The 19,499-nt window shown below is 40.0% G+C and overlaps 1 protein-coding gene across 1 annotated transcript in view; it reads left to right on the forward strand.

Moving 5' to 3' along the window:
- LOC144824185 (putative methyltransferase DDB_G0268948) overlaps positions 1-19,499 on the forward strand; it is a 641,160-nt gene that overhangs the window by 519,290 nt on the left and 102,371 nt on the right. Inside the window, exon 6 of the mRNA XM_078683341.1 lies at positions 17,776-17,913. Within this exon, the coding sequence (XP_078539467.1) occupies positions 17,776-17,913 (138 nt within the window). The remainder of the gene's footprint in view (positions 1-17,775; positions 17,914-19,499) is intronic.

Genomic DNA, 19,499 nt, shown 5'->3' on the forward strand with positions numbered 1-19,499 from the left:
AGGTGCCTAAGAAAAAGACACCATCTGAAGCTATAAAAAGTCCATCGTTATTAAGTGTGGGGGATCGTGAAGCATTTGAAGAGATTTGGTCATTACAAAATGAAAATAGGGATGACAATCACGTGGCAGGAAGCATGATGTATGAGGAAACGAGCCATTGCAAAACTCCATTCAAGCCAAAATTGATTTTTCAGCCAATAATGTTACACAATAACATAGATGTGTATCAGGACTTGGTCATACAGGATCTCAAAAAATTATATATTTCCACCAACGAAAAGAGGTATACCATCAGCAATCAAAATCGGTGCTATTCTCAGCTGGTTGGCAAGCTTGAGTCGAACTGTAACATTTTAGTGCGGCAAGCAGATAAGGGTGGAAATATAGTTTTATGGCCACGGCAACTGTACTTGGCTGAGGCTGACTCACAATTGGGTAATTCCTTATGCTACACGAAAAGTAATATTTAGATTGTCAAAGCCATGTGGATGGATCAACATGCTAAACTCCAGGCTTGGAGGAGTGGGTGATTGATATCGAAAGATGAATTTTGTTTTTTTTAAAAAGAACACGCGGTTATCCCTACTTTTTATCTGATCCTCAAAATTCATAAGGATTCCAAAAAAAAAACCTGGGAGACCAATCATTTCAGCCATTAACAGCTCATTGGAAAATGTGTATAAATACATTGATTACTTTCTTCAGGACTGGGTCAGAGGACTGAGGTCATATTTTCAGGACACCTCGGATTTTATTCAGAAGATAGACATGTGAAGTGGGGTCCAGGGTTGTTCTTGATGACTTTGGATGTCTCGGCCCTATATACTTCTATCAGACACCATGATGGGCTGAGAGCTATTGAACATTTCCTTGACAGATGACCAATGAACTTTGCTGCACACAACAGGATGTTACCGTCCATGATACAAATGTGCTTGGAACAGAATATTTTTGTTTTTAACAATCATATTTTTACAACAAACTAGGGGAGTTGCGATGGGGGCCTGTTTCTCCCCCAGTTACGCATGTTTACACATGGGACTGTGGGAGGAACAGGTCCTTATGCAGCAACTCAGAGGCACCATGGAGCAGAACATAGTTTTGTACCTCCGTTATATAGATGATTTATTTTTTGTTTGGAGAGGTACGGAAGATGGAGCAAAGGATTATGTCAGGGAACTGAATATCAATAGCCTGAATTTAGAATTCACATCCAAAATTCCTGCTACCTCCATCTGTTTTCTAGACATGCAGGTTTAGGTGGACAATTACATCATAGCCACAAACTCTATAGAAAACCTACAGCTAGAAAGACGATCTTGCATGCGGCCAGCCATCATCCGCACCACCTGATTCGCAGCATCCCCTACGGGGAGATGCTGCATATCTGGAGGATATGCAGTTCGGAGGCCGAATGTGCGGCTGCACAGGAGGCTAGCAGATTGAGATTTTTAGTCAGGGGATATTCTAATGACGTTATAGAGTCTGCTATTATTCGGACTCGAAATATGCCCCGACAACAAGCATTAACATCCAAAACTAAGGACAAACCGAATGCCCACAAAGATGATGGTGTACACTCGCGCATGATTCTTTCCTACAGTAGGCAACACTCGGACTTAAGGAGAATTTTTTATCTTAATTGGAATCTCATTAAAGGAGATCCGATTATTGGCCCGAGTGTCCCAGATAAACCTATGCTTACTTTCAGGAGGTGTCCTCAATGGCCAAGGCTTTGGCCAAGAACAGCTTAGAACCTCTTATCTCTAGAACATGGATGGCCCTTAGTAAAGGGTTTAAGAAGTGTTCCAAGTAACAACTCATGAAGCCAATCCAGCCCATCTCCAGTACTATGTTATAGACACAGTATTTCCTTTAAGATGAGGAGGGGATAGGGAAGCTAGGCTTTGCCTCCTCGAAACGCGATACATACTAGAACTGGACAGCAAAAATCCCAATGGGCTAAATGCGAGTGAAGACTTGTATACTTGTATGTAAGGTGCTAGAGATATGAAGGTTCATGGGTCACCAACTGTGTTTCTATCTAGGGGCTTTGTTTTGTAACTGTGTAGAAAGAGAATCAACAGGATTAATGATGATATTTGCATGATGTTTAAGTAATTGCGCCTCTGGTTATTTTTAGGAGTTTTAATGATTGATTCAATTTGAATATTCACTTTAGCTGTTACACATTTGCACTTGCACTTTGGCACTTTTTTGATTAGGATTTCACAAATTGGTCCCTCAGGACCAGTTAAAGGGGTATAGCTTTTCACCAGAGTAGAGAGACAATGTGACTTTGTCTTAGCCCAATTGGGCATTATTGACAAGCATGGCAATGGACTTTGATTTATCCATATAGGTAGCTACATGGGAACAGTACATCTGTATTTTGCAGTTATTTTGTACTGTTCAGGGCTGTACTGCTTTAAAATCATTTTTAGGCAGACTTTTTTATCAATTATGATTTTTTTAAGAATCAAACAAATGTGATTTTTAAGAAATATTGATTTAAACATGAATTTTAAATATTGTATTTGTATTTATTTAAATATTTATGTACAAGCCCGATGTATCTCAAAAAGTATTTTTCTATGTCATTGCCTGCTTAAGCTCTGTTTGACTTGCACTTGCACTTTAAATACTGGTCCATCCTAACGCAACATGTCATGTGATCAAGCTTCAGGGGAAGCGAAAGGCGTTATGGTGGACAGGCTGGGCAAAATAAAAGCACTTTAATTTTACACTTAATTTCGGGTATGCTCTTCGTCATTGTTTTGGGTCAAGGAACAATTGAAGGTGACGACTTACTTCATATATATATATATATATATATATATATATATATATATATATATATATATGTATATATATATATATATATATATATATATATATTCACTGAAAAAAACATAGGTTTCTCACCAGTTATAGTTAGGTGGAAATTTTACTCGCATAAAACCATTGAAATTCCCACGTTATAGTTAGTTGGACTCACTATAACTTGCGCGTGCAATGCACTGCTGATGACGTCACATCATCACTCATGACATGGTCAGTGACATCACTCATGACATCACTGATGACATCTCAAATGACATCACTGATGACAACATCCTTGTGACAAAGTGGCAGACCTCCTATCAGCATAAAATAACCTTTGACACACACATTCAAAAATAGAAACTAACATTTACTTAAAAAAGGAGAAACCAATACCAATTACAACAACTTATTAGGTAATTCCAACATCTACATACACATCCACTCATTCACCAACAGTTCTATATAGTCACTCATGCATGTACTTACTCATCATATGTACTCATACACCTATACATCCTGTTACACACTAATACTCATCCATATAGTTACTCACACACAAATTCACACATGCAAATAAACTATCAAAAAAAGATTTACTTGATTATACTGCTATATACACACCACTACACATACTTCTACAGAAACATATTTACTCTCTTAAACAATCAATTATAAAAACACATACTCACTAACCCACCCATAAACACAATCATCCACCCATACAGTCTTGCACACATGCTGTCTTCAAAATACATACAAATAGTGAGTCACTCATTCATGCATCTGTGCTCTAAGTAATATCCCCCACTGAACCATACAGACACTGATACTGATACTCAAAAAAACAACTAATAACCCATATACACACTCATGTAGCTACTCACCAACCCATGCAGCCACTTATACACAAAGTGAGACACAGATACAGATATTTAAATATTTAAACATTACTCGCTAATATATGTATTCACTAACATACATTTAATAAGTCAGTTAACCAATCAATTTTACACACAAAAAACATCCATTTAGACATTTATTTACCCATTTATTCTTCCATCAACCTTTAGATATACATATATAAAAAATATTTATTTTTCAGAAAGATACACATTCACTGGATGATGTCATCAGTGATGTCATTTGAGATGTCATCAGTGATGTCATGAGTGATGTCACTGACCATGTCATGAGTGATGTAATATGTGACGTCATCAGTAGTGCATTGCACGCGCAAGTTATAGTGAGTCCAACTAACTATAACGTGGGAATTTCAATGGTTTTATGCAAGTAAAATTTCCACCTAACTATAACTGGTGTGAAACCTATGTTTTTTTCAGTGAATTTAATAGGTTTTTTAAATGCTAATTCCTAACTATAACTGGTGTGAAACCTATGTTTTTTTCAGTGAATATATATATATATATATATATTCACTGAAAAAACCATAGGTTTCACACCAGTTATAGTTAGGAATTAGCATTTAAAAAACCTAATAAATTCACTGAAAAAAACATAGGTTTCAGGCCTTATATAGTTAGGAATTAGCATTTAAAAAACCTTTGAAATTCACTGAAAAAACCATAGGTTTCTGGATTTATATAGTTAGGAATTAGCTTTTAAAAAACCTTTGAAATTCACTCAAAAAACTATAAGTTTTAGTGGTGTTATAGTTAGCTGGACATTTTACTCATACAAAACCATTGAAATTGCTCCTATATAGTTAGTTGTACTAACTATATTTCGCGCACCCGCAATCCACTGCTGAGGATGTCACATATTAGATCATTCATGACATGGTCAGTGACATCACTGATGACATCTCAAATGACATCACTGATGACATCACTAATGACATCATCCAGTGAATGTGGTTTGCTTCGTTATTTAAATATGCATTATATATATAGCAATTTGCATTGAAGAATAAGTGGATATATATAAATAAATATTTGGATGAAGGATTTAATAGCAGTGTAATTGACTGTTTACTTGACCAATTTATAATGTCTCACTAAATATAGTGGATAGTGACTAAACTGTGTGAATATCTGTATCACTTTGTCAGTTGTTGTTTAAACTGATTCTACAGTTGGTTACTAGCTATGTGAAAGTCTATATTAGTTATTAATTAGTTAACTGAGTATTTGTATGGGAGTGTGAAAGTGTGTGTGGTTCGGTGGGGGGTGTGTGACTGTTCAAAGATGTGTGAATAGTTGATTCAGTAGATATATGAAGTTAAAACTACATGTTCTAACAGTTGTTTGGGTGAGTGAATATCTTTATGGGTGTGGTGATGAGCAAATATATTTCTCAATGGTACAGGTCCAACAAACTAGAAAAATAAAAGGCAGTGTTTGTGTCAGTGATTGTATATAAATAAGTATACATAAGACACAATGATTGTGTGAGTGACTGTATGGATAACTGTATACTTGTAATAATGATTTTATAATTCACTAAGTATGACTTACTATCTAAATGAATAGAAGAAGTGGTGTTTGTATAAGTGTTTTGCTAAGTAAATATGTAAGTATGATCCATTGTTTGCATAAGTGAGTAGGATGACTTCATATGTGAATAGGATGCGTGCTGTGGTTTAATGTCGATATAGATGTATAAGTATTTTTGATAGTGTTCTATTGTTCATTGACAGCATGTATGAGTGAATCCATAGGTAAGTGATTAGATGTGTGTATACATCTATGAATCAAGAGTGGATTTTTAGATACTTGTATAGCTGTGACAATGGATTTAAATATGATACTCTGTATTTTACAAAGAGTGATGAAAAATTGTAATAGTGTATGAAAAGGTGTATGTGATTGTCACGTGGATGATGTCATCAGTGATGTCATTTGAGATGTCATCAGTGATGTCACTGACCATGTCATGAATGATCTAATATGTGACATCATCAGCAGTGGATTGCGGGTGCGCGAAATATAGTTAGTACAACTAACTATATAGGAGCAATTTCAATGGTTTTGTATGAGTAAAATGTCCAGCTAACTATAACATCACTAAAACTTATAGTTTTTTGAGTGAATTTCAAAGTTTTTTTAAAAGCTAATTCCTAACTATATAACTCCTGAAACCTATGTTTTTTTCAGTGAATTTCAAAGGTTTTTTAAATGCTAATTCCTAACTATATAAGGCCTGAAACCTATGGTTTTTTCAGTGAATTTGCAAGGTTTTTTAAATGCTAATTCCTAACTATATAAGGCCTGAAACCTATGGTTTTTTCAGTGAATTTCAAAGGGTTTTTAAATGCTAATTCCTAACTATATAAGGCCTGAAACCTATGGTTTTTTCAGTGAATTTCAAAGGTTTTTTAAATGCTAATTCCTAACTATATAAGGCCTGAAACCTATGATTTTTTCAGTGAATTCGCAAGGTTTTTTAAATGCTAATTCCTAACTATATAAGGCCTGAAACCTATGGTTTTTTCATTGAATTCGCAAGGTTTTTTAAATGCTAATTCTATTAGCGGATAACGTTTTTATATATTAAAACGTTTTTTAAATCTCAAATGCCTGCTTTGCTAACAGAGTTGTTAAGCACAGGCTCTTTTGTCTCTGGTGGCCATCTTGGGAGACTGCATATCAGAATTTTTTTAATGAAATATAAGAGGATTTGAGAAGTCACTCAAAATGTGCCCTAATTTTTCTTTCTTCAGCACTAATCATAATTTCTATGGCAAAATGAACCCCCTCATTTTGTTCCTTTGCAAATTAAATGTTTTAAGTGTTAACACTTTATTCCAATCAAGATGACTTCAGGTGTGCCATACTTTTGTCATAAGTAAGACTGTTAGCGCTCTAGTTGTTCTTTAGAACACTCTGGGACATTCTGTCATTGGGCTATAGTTGGGCTACATCTGGCTGATATTTGGGCTACATTTGTTTTTTTTTTGTCTCTGGTGGCCATCTTTGGGCTACATTGGGCTACATTGGGCTACATTGGGCTACATTTGGGCTCTAACATATATATAGCCCAATGTAGCCCAATATATATTTTTTCAAAGTTAATTTTCGTAAAAACCACTGGAGCACATATCTTGAGACATAGCAAAGGCACATCGGGCTACCAGTCCCTACAATTTTGCCAAGTTTGGTGGAAAACCATTCAGCCGTTCGGGCTAAAAGTGAGTCCAACCGCCCTATGGAAATTAACATGGGGAAAACACGTTTTGGGACCCCCCTTTTATCTCGGCCCCCGCTTGACGAATCCCCCCCCCAAACTTTCAGGGAAGGACCGGAGCACCGCGAGGCAAAGTTAAGGAAAATTTCAGGAAGATTCCTTAACCGGCGCCAAAGTTATTCCCAATAGAATGTTGCAATTTCCCTATGGAAAACAATCCTAACTATATATACCTACTGGCTATCGCCAGTAGGTAATATATATATATATATATATATATATATATATACATATATATAAAATTTCTATGGAAAATGAAACCCCTCATTTTGTTCCTTTTCAAATTAAATGTATTAAGTGTTACCACTTTATTCCAATCAAGATGACTTCAGGTGTGCCATACTTTTGTCATAAGTAAGACTGTTAGCGTTCTAGTTGTTCTTTAGAACACTCTGGGACATTCTGTCATTGGGCTATAGTTGGGCTACATCTGGCCTATATTTGGGCTACATTTGGGCTCTTTTTGTCTCTGGTGGCCATCTTGGGAGACTGCATATCAGAATTTTTTTAATGAAATATGAGGATTTGAGAAGTCACTCAAAATGTGCCCTAATGTTTCTTTCTTCAGCACTAATCATAATTTCTATGGCAAAATGAACCCCCTCATTTTGTTCCTTTGCAAATTAAATGTTTTAAGTGTTAACACTTTATTCCAATCAAGATGACTTCAGGTGTGCCATACTTTTGTCATAAGTAAGACTGTTAGCGCTCTAGTTGTTCTTTAGAACACTCTGGGACATTCTGTCATTGGGCTATAGTTGGGCTACATCTGGCTGATATTTGGGCTACTTTTGTTTTTTTTTTGTCTCTGGTGGCCATCTTTGGGCTACATTGGGCTACATTGGGCTACATTGGGCTACATTTGGGCTCTAACATATATATAGCCCAATGTAGCCCAATATATATTTTTTCAAAGGTAATTTTCGTAAAAACCACTGAAGCATATATCTTGAGACATAGCCAAGGCACATCGGGGTACCAGTCCCTACAATTTTGCCAAGTTTGGTGGAAATCCATTCAGCCGTTCGGACTAAAAGTGAGTCCAACCGCCCTATGGAAATTAACATGGGGAAAACATGTTTTGGGACCCCCCTTTTATCTCGGCCCCAGCTTGACGGATCCCCCCGAAACTTTCAGGGAAGGAGCGGTGCGCAGCGAGGCAAAGTTAAGGAAAAGTACTGGCAGATCCCTCATTCGGCGCCAAAGTTATTCCCAATAGAATGTTGCGGATTTCCTATGGAAAACGATCCTAACTATAACTACCTACTGGCGACCGCCAGTAGGTAATATATATATATGTGTGTGTGTGTGTATACACACATCTCAAAACAATACCCTTTCAGGCATAGAGTGACACAAAAGTTAGCAAAAAAGAAGCATAAATCTCTGGGTAGTTACCAAGTTTAAGTGGAGAGCACCTACTGTATAGAGCATCCTACAACACCAACAGCACTCTAAATTAGCTCACCTAAAATGTCAGCTCTTCTAACAAAGTGTTTAAGCATAGGATTAGCACAGTGCCAACCACACCTAGATAGAAAGGGGCAAAGGCTTTTGCCATTTCTACAGCATAGTCTTTAAGCATAGGATTAGCACAGTGCCATCCGGGCAGAGATGTAAAATTACAAAAGCCTTTTTTTCACTCCAGGCACAGTATTACAGCTGGGAATTGGTAAAATACCAAAGAAATCAACCTGAAATTAATAAAAGCAACCCCTGACACATGTTTTGCTATCACTATATCTCTTCAGATATTCTCCGCTGTGAAAAGGCACACGGTGAATTCTTTGGGGGCCCGTTGCGGGCCCCCAGGGTGAGTGGGGGGGTGGGGTTGCACATGGGGGGTACCTATGTGCATGCAAATGCTAAGCATGCATATTTAACCTTGTGGCGGGTGCTGCTTCAAGCAGCACCCGCGCAATGTTAAATATTGAGGATGTGACCGCCAGGCTGGCGGTCACATCCTAATTGCACTGGAGGGACCGCCGCTGCCCCTGTGGACGGTCCCTCCTCCTCTAGGGTGGCGGACAGACGCAGGTCCGTCCGCCATCCTAATGAGCCCCAATGTTTGGTCATTCAGTTTACATGCTTGAAGCATGTCCGTCCAAACTTTTTCATCCCATTCCTTTTTTGCTAATAGAATGTTTTTTTTATAATGCGTTCTTTTATCTCTAACAATATTTGTTCGGTTCCCTTTTACAGCTTTTATTAATTCTGATTTGGCCTGGCGACAAGCTTTGTTATACCAGAGTCCTTCCTTCGAACAGTTGTTTCGGCCAAGTTGTGCTTTTTTGGTCCCTTTAGAAAGGATCTCGCTACGTTGCTGTATCAGATTCCCATGCACTGCTATTAGGGGTAAAGCCTCAATATTAGTATCAACTAACGGTGCCATAAGTGTTACGTAGAGTTCGTAAATGTTCTTAATAATGCCAGCGTTACCCATCACGGCAGGCAATTTTAAAGACCTACGATTATTTGACTCTAGGGGGTCGTGGGAAGAGTTATAATCTCGGGGGACCATCTCCGTAGGAAACACGGATAGTGAACTAAGAATGGTCAAAGAGAGAGGCAAGTGGTCACTTTCTATATGGTTGTCCACCTTCAAGTATATAAGCATTGGCCATAGGCTTAGGGAAACTAATATATAGTCTAAATGGCTGGCAGAACAACCTCTTTTGAAGGTAGGTTTACTTGGGCAATCTGATGGGAGTCGCCCGTTACAGGAACGTAGACCATGTTCCAATGTCATTTTTAGCAGTTGCAAGGAACCTTTTGTGCAGGCTATTGTGTGGCTTGCATCAATGCTAGGAATAATATTGGCGTTATCTTCTTCCCCATAGATATCTTCTAGGCCCATAACTGGTTCAAAAATCCTATTGAAGTCTCCCCCTATGATCAACATAATTCTATGGTCTAGGTTGGAGATAATACTATCTAACTGGGCTATTGTCTCTGATTCTTTATTTTGTGATTGGGGTATATTGTAGATGTTAATAATACAGATTGCCCGTCCTGTGACATCTTGGAATTTTATAGCCAAAATGTCAGGACTATTAAAGTCTATCTGTTTAAAGTCAATGCCCAGTGTAATTGTTGCCCAGATTATCAAGCCACCAGAGGGTCTACCTTTGTTTAAATTGATGCCGGTATATAAAATGACCTGTAGCCTACTTTAAAATGGTTTTCTACTCCTCATGTTTCTTGAAATAAAATAATGTCCCCACTATTAATGTAGTCGTGCCATGCATGGTCAGAGATATTTTTCCTTATTCCAGCAATATTCCAAGAGATTAATTTAACCTCAGCATTGGCCTTACTATCAGATTGGTTATAGTCCATGTTTGTTCCTTCATCAGTTATCGATATTGATGGATTGATGTTTCCCAGTTGGTCCATCGTAACAGGGTTGTAACCCTGTTTGACTACTTCCCTTTTATTACACCTGCTCTTGTTCATCTGGGTAGAGTTAACAGTTATGTCACTTGTTTTATTCCCATGAGTTTCTCCCAGTCAGTCTACCTCATCTAGCCCATATAATTCTGTAAAATAATTTTTTGTACCTATCGGGGGATAGGTGTTGAAACCTCCCGACATCTCTTCATGAGCCGTGATTTGCTGGCGCCTAAGTGTTCGCATAGCCTTCGAGCTATAAAAATAAGGAAGATTTTTTGTTCTAATAGGGCCCCTATCAATATAATGCTGTTCGTTACAAATTAATCTTACTACATTGCTATCCCTAAAGTTAACAATGATTGTGTCTCCCTGTATGTCTTTTGGTCTTCTTCCTATCCAGTTAATCCTTCTGACAAACAATATTTCTCCTTTCAGGTGTCTAGGGATCGGTCTGTTCTTATTCAACCAGAATATCACTTTATTTTTTAGTTCTTGAAAAGATTCTGTTTTCCCACTCTTTAGTTCTGGGACGCCAGTGAGCACAATTACATATGGTAATGACTCTGCCGGTAAGTCAATCATTACCAATGGGACTTTCGTATTGGTGTCATAATTATGTTTTGTTTTTTGTACACTTTCAGAACGATCAACCCTCCCCTTCGCTTTTTTGCCTTCACTAGTTGTTTTACCTTGTTCACTTTTACCAGGGGCTTTTTTAGTCTGTATATTGAAAATGGGACCCTTTCCAATCCCTGCATCTGTCGCCTGAACAGTAACTACACCAATTGCAGTCCCTGTAGCAATTATAGGGTCCCCAAGCAATGGCGCCATGTTCTCCATTCTCCCTCTAACTTCAAGCTCGAATCTCTCCAGTTTTTCATTTACCAATTTTATTCTTTCAAGAAGGGGGAGGATCAATGATCTAACAACATGCTCTATATGTGCTATTGACCCTCCAATGCCCTCAATAGGTGCGGGAGGGGTATTTTCTGTACGGTTACCTGAAGTGGTTTGGTTGATTAACCATTTTGGAGGAAGAAGCATCATTAGTTAGAGAAGAAGCCTCCTGCACTAGTATCAAGTCATTATGATTTAAGCGGCTTGTTTCCTCGTTGGTTAATGAAATTGGTAGCCTATCTGGTGCATTTAAGGGGTTAACCTGCATTGAGAGCCCCAAGAAGGAGGCGTCCGAATCCTCTAAATCAGTTATATCATTTCTTGTGAGGAGGACTCCACAGATATATCTTGGGGCTGCAGAGTTGGGGTTTGTGAAAGTCTGCTAGCAGTAGGGAACGGTACAAAAGGTGGGATTTGTGGTGGCGAGATGTTATAGTTACCCTCTATCCTTGGGAGCTCTGCATAGGAATCCAAAAGTATAGAGTCAAAGGTATTTGCTTGTGTACCAGTGGTGTTGGGCTATAAGGAGGGAAGACACATATTTTGGGGGAGCGATAGGCGTCTCTGAGTGCTCTCTATGGCTGTTACAACTACCCCTATTGTTTTCTGTAGCATCCTGTCTATTGCAGTCAGACTTGGCAAGGGGGTAGTAGTGCACTTTTTCCGCCTTGTGCTAGATCGTGTTGTAACAGGAGTGTTTTTGCCCATGGTTCAGATGACAAAAAGATCTCTAAGTCAATAGTATCGAGTACCTTAAGCTCGGAGTAATAGTGATCCAGACGGGTCGGTGCGGCGGGACCAAGGGGGTGGCCCTGCCCTGCCTCGTCCTGCCCCGGACGGCCAAAGACGGCCCACCCTTTGCCCGGGCTTAGCCCGGCGACCGCCAGCGCGCGTCCCGCGACGCGGAGGGAGTGCCGGTATTTCAAGCGCCTCCGTGCGCGGTGATTGGCGTTGGTGGGCAGGACTATCCAGCAAGGGCTACTGGACGAGGTAGTCCCCACACTCGGCAGCCACTTGGTGTAAAGGTGAGCGGCGGCGGGGGGACTAGCAGGCAGAAAGGCAACAGGTGGCAATGCCTTAGAGCTATGACAGCGCAGCACAAACGCAGCCCAAACACCAGTCAGAGGTCGGGAGTGCAGCAAAAGTTCACCGGTGTCAGCGTCAGTGTTTCCCGCTCCCCTACGGGAGCACCGGTATTTCAAGCACCTCAGTGCGCGGTGATTGGCGTTGGTGGGCGGGACTATCCCGCAAGGGCTACTGGACGATGTAGTCCCCCCACTCGGCAGCCACTTGGTGTAAAGGTGAGCGGTGGCGGGGGGGACTAGCAGGCAGCAAGGCAACAAGTGGCAATGCCTTAGCGCTATGACAGCACAGCACAAACCCAGCCCAAACAGCAGTCAGTGGTCGGGAGTGCAGCAAAAGTTCACCGGTGTCAGCGTCAGTGTTTCCCTATAACTATAATCAATTCCTCGGATTCCGATTACACTATAATATTCAAGGATCATAATTGGGAACAGTCTCTATCAACCATCAAAGTAAGCCCTTGTCAATTAGGTGTTCGGGAATCTGAAGCGACATTACCAGGGTCTCCCACGCCCTCGTAACCTCTAGCGCTTTATCATTGTTAGATCTTTTAACATGCTGAAACCAAAATTTTCTATTCCAACTCCAGTCCCCGTGGACACTAGGGAAGGTGTTGGATAGAAAATTAAACTTATTCCCTATCCTAGAGCGCCCCCCAGCGCAATGCGTTGTAATTGTATGCGTGGTAATGCATGCGTTGTAATGGTAGTGCGTTGTAAAAATTTCGTTGTAAACGTTACATACCTTTCGCTTGTTGCCCATTTAATTAATGTTGCCTTCCACCGTGTGAAGTTGGGCCCTTGCCTAGATTTCCAATGCACTGTGAGGTCCCTTTTGGCCAACAACAAGCCTAAGTCCAGGAACTTACTCATGACTATCTCAATACTTATAATGAGAAAAAACTGACGACAACATTTTTTGACTTTGTCAAAAATACCTCAGTCCGCTCCTAGCGCATGCTATCCTGTGACCAGGGGAACCCCTGCATGGTACATGAGATTAAGTGAGCCAGATAGTCTGTTAATATCGGCTCAGGGCCAAATAAAATGAAAAATGTTCGCGGAGAAAAGGTATAACTCGAAGAACCACAGGCCCTCTTGGCCAAACACAAGCTGCACCTGATCCCCCAGATCTAAATCTTTCCCTAATGTTCGAGTCAAACCTTATATCACACCCAGGGGCCAAGTGTACCATCTGTGTCACGCCCAGCGGTCCAATTGAACATCACCTCTCACCTTTTTCAATCCCAACAGTGTTAAGAAACCGGTATCACTGAGAAAACCCTTTCGAACTAAAACATAAGATTGAGATGCAGGTGGGTCCTAACCTTGTGAGAGTCATTGGGTAACATGTCCAGATCTCGTGCATGAGGGGTGCATGATCACGGCATGTACTGTGTGTTATGGCATGTACTGTGTGTGCTGCATCCTGATTGGCTCTGTGTTCCTAACTTTATGTGGCATCTGACTTTATGGTGTTTTTGGGAACGCATGCACCCCTCCCGCCATGGGTGCTTTGGTTCGGCTAATCTCCTGGGACCTTTGTGGTGTTGCTCTGCTTATTTGGGGATTGACCTGAGTTTCCTGTTCATGCATTCCTATGTGCCACCCCAACTGTGTTCTGTCAATCAGTAACCCCTGGCCTCAGTCTCAGAGCCTGCTTGATCACGTATTTCTGAGTCGGCCTTGAAGGAGAGTTAATGTCAGGTGAATTTGATAATAGAGACGCGATTTCGTTCTTACCTTATAAACATTGACATCAATTTTATCAATATTAAAACCTTGTAAAGCAATAGACTTAAATTCATAAACATAAGTGAGGGCCAAGTGGCTAACAAAATCAAACTCTTACCAGGCAAGGCTGCGGGAGAAATAATGAACAACCACAGAATTGTAACTCTGTGGGTGTTTGCAAAACCTCAAAATATTTTTCTCCCTTACCTGTCACACTGACACCTATGTCCTCATTACGATGTGACTCGGAAAGCCTCCGACCGCAGGACGGCTTTTTCACTGTAGGGATTACGATGTCAGTTTCTGACAGGCTTTCCATGTCAGGTTTTCCGATATGGGAAGCCTGTTGGAAAGCGACTTTGGGGGCCCCTAGCAGGGCTTCCTCCTTCTTGCAGCCTCAAGTTGGGGGCCGAGGCAGCACCTATTGTGCCCCCCTGTTAATCCCTGCACCATGAGCCACACGGTGCTGGGAATAACAGAAACTCCCCTTTCTCTATGGGAGCTTGTGCTACGGCCAGTTTATGGCTGCAGCACAAGCTCCCATTGAGAAATGGAGGAATGCGAACGCACCATGGGCCTAATTACGATGTCGGGCTGACTTAAGTCCACCAGACACCGTCTTAGTACGGGGACCGACGGAACTCCTGTCGGCGGTCCCGACCAACCAATTAGGATGTCACTGAACACTGTTCATCGCACTCTCATTCTTTCAGTGTAAAACGGCGAGGTGCAGTTCATCCCTGCACCCCGTGGCAGGCACCTTAAGGTGCCTGCCACATGGTGCAAGAATCAACAGGGGGTCAGCCTCCAACTGGAGGCCTTGCACAAATGGGGTCTCTGCTGGTGCCCCCAAAGTCGACTTCCAACAGCCTTTCTGTGTTGGAAAGGCTGGCACAGAAAGGCTGTCGGAATCTGACATCGTAATACTTCAGGAGGAAAGAGCCACCTTGATATTACTGCACTCATTCCGACTGAGCCCGTCAGAAGCCAGTCAAAATGACCGGTCGGATTACTTTCCGACTGACACCATCCTAATAGGTTGGTTAGAAAGGAATCCGATTGGCTGATTACAATGCAGTAGAAACGGCTACGACCAACAGTCCGAGCCATTTCCTAATGCATCGTAACCAGCCCCCACGTGCGGTCGCATTGTAATAGCGGTGTCTGGACCGAATGGTAAGTCGGCCCAACATCGTAATAAGGCCCCTAGTGCTGATGCCAATCTCTATAAGCGTGTAAATTGGCTTTGAAAAATACAAAATCACACCAAATTTCATGAGGGTCTAGAAGAAAGAAATTCACCTTACAAGTAAATGATTTTCGTGGTTAACAAAAAAGATGTTTGATATGATAATGCACATTTCTGTCAACTTACTCTGCTTGATTGTCTATATTGCAAACAGTGCACGAGTAAGTGTAAAGCAGCAGAACTAATCATGAAAATCTACAACTTGTTTAGATTTACATAGGTAACTCTATACAGGTACATAGAGTACAATTGAGGGGCTTTTATCAACGCCTAAAACACCTGTAACTATGCAAATCACACAAAGAAACTCCTAACCAGGAGAATTTGAGATTTTTGACTGATTGCTTATTAGTTCCTTGATATTTATTTAAAGCTATTTCGTTGATTTTATTATGCGTTTGCTTAATTTATTATTAGTTTATGTATTTTCACTTTTGGTTTATTCAGAGCTCCTGGTTAGTTTATTGTTATGTGCGTTTCCTGATTGTTTATATTGAGGTTTAGTTTATGTGTTGCTTACGCTTATGTTTCATTCTCGTCCTGTTACTGGTAATTTTTATGTTTCTACTTGGTTTTGGTTTAAAATATTGTTATGTCCAGATACGATTTAGCCTAAGTTTAGATCATCTTCAGTTTTCCAAGAATGTGCTTATGTTTAAATTATGTTTATATTCAGTCATGTTTATGTTAGTGTGGCCGTTATGAACCGGCGATACCTAGCATGCAGGAGATGTGCGAGGTGCCAGTGATCCATAGATTGTAATAGATGCCTGCCAGTATAAGATTTTTTTATGAATTTATTTTTTGTGCATTATTAACAATGAGTAAATTGCAACAATTTAAGGTTAGGATTTACATATGTAGACTGCCATAGTGCAATTGTTTTTAAATTAGAGGTTGCCTAATGTAATATTAATTAGGCCACATTTTAATGTAAAGGCCATCTCGAATAAGATGGAAGTCGTCTCAGTCACACATCCAGTGTTTCCCCCTTGCACGTATCCTCACTCCACAAACTCCGCTGAACATAGTGAAGCTGAAGACGCAATAGTTTATTTCCACTTTTATTAATGTTATGCCCAAGACGAACTTTCTACAGTTAAGCTGTAGCTTGCAACATGTTGCCATATCTTCTGCTTGTTCACTGGGACCTATTCATTCACATAAAATATCATCAATAATGGATCTTGTTTTGTTCGAGCATCTCCGAATAATAGTAGCATAGAGGGTACAGAATAACTATTCATGTAGTGGGTTGGGGTTTATGTGCCAAAGCAATGTGATGTTTATTTTTCATGTGCCCAATTTAAAGGAAAGATTATACATTTGCTTACACCACAGTGAATGTGCAGAAATTCATTTTTCATATTAAAGAGTTGTGTATACGGCCTCCCTTGAAAAACCTGACCTCTAGATGAGGTGACAGAACATGTTTGACTCTGTTAATCTTTATAATGTGATCTTTGTGAACAGGCCACCTGGTGTAAATATATCGAACATCATGCATCACATAGCTGCCTGGAAACCATAGCCCTGATTATGATGGCAGACAAACAGGTGTCCAACCGCCATCCTGTCGGGAACGGGACCAGCCCACAGGGAGTCGAACGCCCCACCAGACAGTTTACAATCCGACTGCCGTGGAGGAGGTCGGAAACAATGCGTCGTAGCATTAAGGCTTGCGCCGCGGCCCGAAAAATGTCTGTAGCGCAAGCTACAATGCTACGAGGCATGTTTGTAAACAGCCCTGCTCTATGTTGCTGGCACCATGTGCTGACTGCCACATGGTACAGGAATGTTTAGGAGGGGGCACCATATGTGCCCCGCTATGCCCATGACGGAGGTCCAGCAGGGAAGGGGAGCTGGCTAGTTGCCCCCAAAGTCACTTTCCGCATGCCTTTTCATGGCGTGTTAACCGGCATAAAACAGCCTGCAGAAAGGGACATTGTAATCCTTACAGCGGTGCCTGAGCAAGCACTGCCACCATTGTAGGGATTTCAGACTGACCCATGGGCTCCTTGAGCCTGTCAGATGCCTGGCGGACGGTCTCCCCGCCTGTCCACCATTCGCCCACTATCCAAATGCAGCGGGCGGTCCTGCATGAGCCGATAGCGGTGGGACCACCACCGATGGCCTGGCGGTGGCGGTCCCACTGCCATGGTAATCGGGCCCAATTTCTTATGAGCAAATGTTTTTTGATCTAGCTTTTTTGGTTACAATATTCACTGAAAACATTACGCACTTGCATTAGTTTAATGAAGCTATACCGTAGTCTCCAGGACCATGGTTTCTCCAGGTCTCAGCAACCACAATCTTCAAACCGAAAAAAGATATTGAATCCTAGGTCAAAAAATAAAACATAACCAACTGTAATCTCTACCCTCCCTGCAGAGTTACTGACATTTTACACAAGCGCCAGATATCCATTGCTGCATTGAAGGGGTTTGTGGAATCGCTTTGCTTGTACCAAAGCTACTTCTTGGCGGACCCAGAGGCAGCACAGGAATTCCTGCAAAAGCTCCAAGGAAGGTAAATAAACTGCTTCCTTTAAAATCAGATGATTAACATTCCCAAGGCAGTCATATGTTTTACCAAATGCATATTATTTACATAGTGGTCTTAAAGCAGAAGAGATGATGAATCCATTTGTCAGCAATCATGACAACTTTTGATAATAAAGTATTATTTTGCATGTAGAGAAACCATACAAGCCAAGATTTGGAAAGCAGAAAGAGGGAGCTTTTAGAAAAATTATTGGTGTGGGGGCAGTGCTTAAATGAGCCAGTGGTTTCCAGTGCTCGGATGGTTAGAAGTTGTGTTGGTACTGTCATTGGCAGCGCTGGCAGGGGCAATGGGTGGTGCAAGCTGCAGTGGCTTCCTGCAGGGGTCCTGGCACTTTTTTGATGTAATATATTTAAGCACGGAGGGGAGTTATTTTCCCTAAAGACCTGGATTGAAATGCATGCAGTTTCAAGTGGGTGAAAACCAAATGAAAGATAATTATGGCATTAAAAATTGGGAATCCCCCACCTGGACGTGGTCTGCTGACACATATGAGGAACTTTTTTCTTTACCAGGACCATCGTCACATAGTGGTCGGAATGGTCCAGCAGGCCAGTGCTGGGGTTCACTGAAAAAATATTGTTTTTTATATATATATATAAACATAAATAATAAACACTAAATATATTTAAAAGTAACAGACATATAATAAAAATTACATGTATTTTAAGAATTTAAGAATTCTTTAAACAAAATTACAGATATATATTACTGTATATTTATACTTTTAATTTAAAAATACTATTAAACTAATAACTTTCATTTATATGATAATTTAACATTTTATATAACTCCTCAACATGCCTGTTTGTAGGATAAAAACAAGCTCCTGCACCCTCGGGCTCACTCATAAAACATCTTTAATGTGGTTTACAAGGTTTCAACCGCAGCTGCGGTCTTTGTCAAACCCTCTGCCGTTGGCATTACAAAGTTAATTTATACATGTTCCTGGAGTTTCAAAAACGTAAATTGACAGTGCAACGTTTTCTATTAAAGTGATACGTGCAAAAAGGTTCTCCATTTCTATTTTTTTCTGTTTCTATTTTGTTTTGAACCAAGTGAATAAAGTGACAAGTGCCTGGGTCATTAACCCAAAACTTTCAAATGAGCATTATACCAGTATAAAATTAACAGTAACAGCATTTAATGTACATACACATCCAAGCAATTAATCTGTCAAAGGCTGTGCAGCTAATTAATGATTTAGTAACGTACTGCACAGTCTTATATCTACAACTTTCTGATGCCTCAACATTATTCCTAACTTTACACTAAATATATTTCAAAGTAACAGAGATATAATAAAAATGACATGTATTTTAAGAATTTAATAATTCTTTAAAAATAATTACAGACATATATATTAATATATATTTATTTATATATTTAATTTAAAAAGATTATTAAACTAATAATTTGTATTTTATGATAATGTAATATGTTTTATATAACAAATATATATGTATATATATATTTTAAATAACATACACTTTTAAAATAAACATTATTTAATTACATAGTTAAATTAACCAATATGCAAATTTGAGTTTACA

The sequence above is a fragment of the Lissotriton helveticus genome, chromosome 3_1, assembly GCF_964261635.1.
Source record: "Lissotriton helveticus chromosome 3_1, aLisHel1.1, whole genome shotgun sequence".
Lineage (NCBI taxonomy): Eukaryota > Metazoa > Chordata > Amphibia > Caudata > Salamandridae > Lissotriton > Lissotriton helveticus.